This window comes from Octopus sinensis, unplaced genomic scaffold, assembly GCF_006345805.1.
Source record: "Octopus sinensis unplaced genomic scaffold, ASM634580v1 Contig17630, whole genome shotgun sequence".
Classification (NCBI taxonomy): domain Eukaryota; kingdom Metazoa; phylum Mollusca; class Cephalopoda; order Octopoda; family Octopodidae; genus Octopus; species Octopus sinensis.
The window spans coordinates 1-5,000 of NW_021835188.1; the positions used below are offsets into that span (position 1 = coordinate 1).

The window sequence follows — 5,000 nt, forward strand, 5'->3', positions numbered from 1 at the left end:
ATGAGGTATCCTTATATCGAAGACCTAACCTGGGTACAACAAGATAAGTCTGTCACCATATCAGACCACAAAGCATCTCATTCTGCAAGTTCCCTATTCTAGATTGGTACTTTAATTTCTCGAACCTAGAAGGATAATTGACAAATTTGACCTCGGCTGGAATTGAACTCAGAATGCCTTTTTGTAATCTTTCAGTGAGGAAGGAAAACAGTGCCCATGACCCTTTACAGGAATCTCCGAGACTGAGAGGAGATAGGGAGAGGGGTGGGGTATCCTTTAACTGAAATCCTGGAACGTATGCTTGCAGCAAAGAAGACTCCATTAAAGACACTCAGGGCGCTAGGTGGCGTCCTTAAAGTGGTTGATGGATGAAACCTGCCACCCAAGTAAACTATATCTGGATTTGAACTCATAACACAAACAACCGGGTGGATGTTCTTACAGTTCCATCTGTTCACAATCCTGAATTAATACTTTCTTTCTCGACCCAGAAAGAATAAATATAAAGTTGACCTCGGCAGGAATTGAACTCATAACGTATAGAACCAGAGCAAATACTGCCGTGCACCCGATCTGAAGTTCTTACAGATCTATAAATCTACTACTTTTTATTGGTATATATTTTTAGTGACCCTGAAAGGATGAAAGGCTAAGTTGACCATGGCGCAATTTGAAACCGGGGCGCAGAGAACTGGAACAAGTATGCAAAGTGTTTTATATGATGCCTTGACGACTCTGCCAATTCACTGCCAAACCTTTGCTATCTGGGTTCAAATCCTAGCAAGCTCAACTTTCTCTTGCATTTAAAAATTTTTTTATGGGGTTGGGGTCGATGAATAAAGTAGCAGCGTTGGGAGATGGATTGATGGAGTTGTGAGAGGGTTGGGGGAAATGCCTGGTGGTATTTGTGGTGGATCTTTGTGTCTTGGATTCAAGGTCAGGTTGGGGATTCAAATTCTACAGATAGTCAAGGGTTAATAAGCCAATTATGAGACTACAACTGGTGATGAAAGTGGCAAGTGGGTGGAAGAGTCCTGTGTTGTGGTTGTCTACTACTGCAGTGAAATGATGCTGCTGGTGGTTCTGCTGCTGATGGTGATGATGATGATGACGATCATCATCATCATCATCATCATTGTCAACTTAACTGGCCTCTTTTCCTAATACAAGTTGTAGTAAGACAAATACGATCTCAGATTTGTTCTTTTGAGCTAAGAACGGATGATTTTGACAGACAGACAGATAGATAGATAGATAGATAGATAGATAGATAGATAGATAGATAGATAGATAGATAGATAGATAGATAGATAGATAGATAGATAACCAAGCAGAGAGATAGGCTAAAAGGGAGAGAGAGAGAGAGAGAGAAAGAGAGAGAGAAAGAGAGGGAAAGGGAAAGAGAGAGAGAGAGAGAGTAAAAATAGAAGTATAGCGAGCGAGCTCGCGCGCGAGAGAGAAAGGAGACTTACTTTCACTTTGTTCTCCCTTAAATGATACTTTGAATGACCCTTCAAGGGGAGGACTGGCTTTCATCAGGGTCCAAATTCCAGGTGTGATGTTTTTCAGGATCTCTACGGCAACATTTTCACTCGATTGCAGCATTTCATAAGAAGACGGCAATATCTGCAGATCAACAGGTATAGATGGTGGTTAGTTTGATAAATGACAATGCACGAAACACTCGGCCGTCGAGTCACTCTGTATCACTGATGAGAGCCTAATGAGTTCCGAAAATTACTCACGGTAGTTAATCATTTTTCCTATCGACGGAGAAATAATTAAAATTTCCCTATTTATATAGCTATTCCAGTGATACCTCGCATTACGAGTTTAATTCCATGACCGAGCTCGTCTTACGATTTACTCGTTTTACAAATCAATTTTTTCCATTGAAATTAATTAAAATGTAACCAAATTTGACTGAAATTGATGGGTTAGCATTTGGCCATTCAGATTCGCAAGGAGCCGTGTAAGCGTTGATTTGTGAGTTCGATTCAGCCTCAGGTTAGCTCATCATTTTTCAGTAATTGCTTTATAGTTTATAATTGTCGCTTCAAATCGGAAAATAAATATCATAATATACATCATACATTTATGATTCTATGAATCTTCCATAGGAGCTTTCTCTCCGTAATTTCCAAGCCTTTCAGGTTTGCTTATAAAAATATTATTCATGTAGTAATATATATATATATATATATATATATATATATATATATATATATATATATATATATATACAAAATAAGAAAATGGAGGAATATATTTAAATCAATCATCAACTACTAGATAATTTATTAACTAATTATATAGGAACATCCAGATCAAACATAATAATACAGAATAAAACAGTACACACCAATAGTAATATAATACCATAAGTACAATATGTATAAATAAATATATATATAAAATAGATCTTACAGCTGTTTCAGCCATGTAGATAAGAGTATCTCATTATGCTCATATTAGCCAGGTGTATTAAGGTAATATGTGGTTATAAATGAGATACTTATATATAATAATCCCAAGGCCTCTTCAGAGATTATAAAGTACAGTTACAGAGGTATAAAAGGAAAATATGAATATTAAAGAAGGTACACATATACAAGAATAAGTACATATACATACACATATACATACATATATACACATCTATATATATATATATTGTGTGTGTGTGTGTATGTATGTATGTGTGTATGTATGTATGTATGTATGTATGTATGTATATATGTATGTGTGTATGTATGTATGTGTGTGTGTGTGTGTGTCTAACTTTCATTTATCTATCGGTCTGTAATATATGTATGTACACAACGGACTCCTCCATATATTTTCTGTCTGCCAAATTCCACTGAAGGTATTGACCAATCGAAGACTACTGATAAAAAACCCCCCAAAACCCCAACTTTCTCCCATAGTATGTTGTGGCGTTTATGCCTACCCAAAGATCATATTAACGTTAAAAACAAAGTGAAAAGTCTTCGACCAAGAATCGAACCTATGAGACTGATTTAGTGTCGCAGTTGTTTAACCTTTACTTTAATGGTAATTACCATGTAATTAAATGGTTTGTATGGATTACTTTGTTAATTATAGCAAACTTCTATATTAATTTGTAATATCTGGTTCGGTGTATAGTGGTGGCGGTGGCGGTGGCGGTGATGGTGGTGGTGGTGCGCGGTGATGTGGTGGCGGTGGCGGTGGCGTGGTGGTGATGGTGGTGGTGGTGGGCGGTCGGTGGGTGTGGTGGCTGTGGCGGTGGCGTGGTGGTGATGGTGGTGGGGTGTGGGCGGCGGTGGCGGTGGCGGTGATGGTGGTGGTTGTGGTAGTGGGTGGTTTAAGCGGGATTTTGTCCCTGAAGAATAATAATAATACAGTACCTGTATTTGAATTTATAACGATTGAGGAGGAGGAGGAGAGAAGAAGAAGAGAGAAAGAAGAAGGAGAGAAGAAGAAGAAGAAGAAGAGGAGAGAAGAATGAGAATAAGAAGAAGAAGAAGAAGAATGAGAAGAAGAAGAAGAAGAAGAAGAAGAAGAAGAAGAGAAGAAGAGAAGGAAAGAAGAAGGAGAAGAAAAGGAAAAGAAGAAGGAGAAGAAGAGAAAAGAAGAAGAAGAAGAAGAGGAGAGAAGGAAAAGAAGAAGGAGAAGAAGAAGGAAAGAAGAAGGAGAGAAGGAAAAGAAGTAAAGAAGAAGAAGGAGAAGAAGAAAAGAGAAGAAGAAGAAGGAGAAGAAGAAGAAGAAGAAGAAGAAGAAAGAAGAATGAGAAGGAAGAAGAAGAAGGAGAAGAAGAAGAGGAAGAAGAAGAAGAAGAAGAAGAAGGAGAAGAAGAAGAAGAAGAAGAAGAAGAAGAAGAAGAAGAAGAGAAAAGGAAAAGAAGAAGGAGAAGAAGAAGGAAAAGAAGAAGGAGAAGAAGGAAAAGAAGAAGAAGAAGAAGGAAAAGAAGAAGGAGAAGAAGGAAAAGAAGAAGAAGAAGAAGAAGAAAGGGGTACACCCCTGTAATGTTAATTTATTAATAATAATAATTATATTCTCCAAGAAGAAACGGTGGTGGTAGTAGTAGTAGTAGTAGTATCAGTAGTAGTAGAAGGAGGAAGTACTACTCCGCCCTCGATGTTGTTTATTTTATTAATCAACCCATTCTATCAATTTTTTTTCACTAACGGAATATTAATTGCAATTAATTATCGAAATAGCAATTACAGTTTTAATCTATTTCGATGAATTAATTACATTAGTCTCACCGCATATCAATTAGTTTAATTACGATATTCTAATTAGAATTACATTGATTAAACATTGCTAATTATATAATTTATGAATTATGAAAACGTTGAAACATGACAGGACGAAAAACAAAATATATTTACGAGTTTTGCTTTCTTGAAGTTTCGAGTTCAAATCCTACGAGAGTCACCTATGACTTTCAATATTTTCTGGTGTAAAAACTAAAGATTATCTCCGAGCTGACGATCGAACCTGTCTGTAGACGCTCGACGAACTAGAAATCGCAAGTTTCCCACAAATCACACTGTATCATTTTAAAATGGTAAGGCCATATTTTGTAAAATGGCTTCTAATTTTGGCACAAGGTCACCGATTTTAGGGGAGGCGGTAAGAAGAGTTACATCGACGCTAGTGTTCGAATGGGACTTCGTTTAATTGGCCCTGAAACGATGAAAAGGTAGAGTCGACCTCGGCGGAATTTGAACGTACAACGTAAAGAACCGAAGAAATTCTGCTTAGAATTTTGTCAGATTCTTTATTGATTCTGCCGGCTCATTGCCTTTGCTTTCAGATTTTGGCACAAAACCAGCAATTTTGAAGGGATGAGTCGATTACATCGACCCCGGTACTCAACTGATTCTTACTTTATCGACCCCACAAGGATGAAAGGCAAAATGGACCTCAGCGGAATTTTGAACTCAGAAGTAAAAACCTGGAAGAAATTCCAGTAAGCATTTTGTTCGACTCGCTAACGATTCTGCTAACTC

The 5,000-nt window shown here is 37.4% G+C and overlaps 1 protein-coding gene across 1 annotated transcript in view; it reads right to left on the bottom strand.

Annotated features, from left to right (window-relative positions):
* Positions 1-1,472: 1,472 nt before the first annotated feature.
* LOC118761812 (fibrocystin-L-like) overlaps positions 1,473-5,000 on the bottom strand; it is a gene marked incomplete at its 3' end in the record, with an annotated part of 36,137 nt that continues 32,609 nt past the window's right edge. The window contains exon 17 of the mRNA XM_036499968.1: positions 1,473-1,626. Coding sequence (XP_036355861.1) covers positions 1,473-1,626 — 154 coding nt within the window. The remainder of the gene's footprint in view (positions 1,627-5,000) is intronic.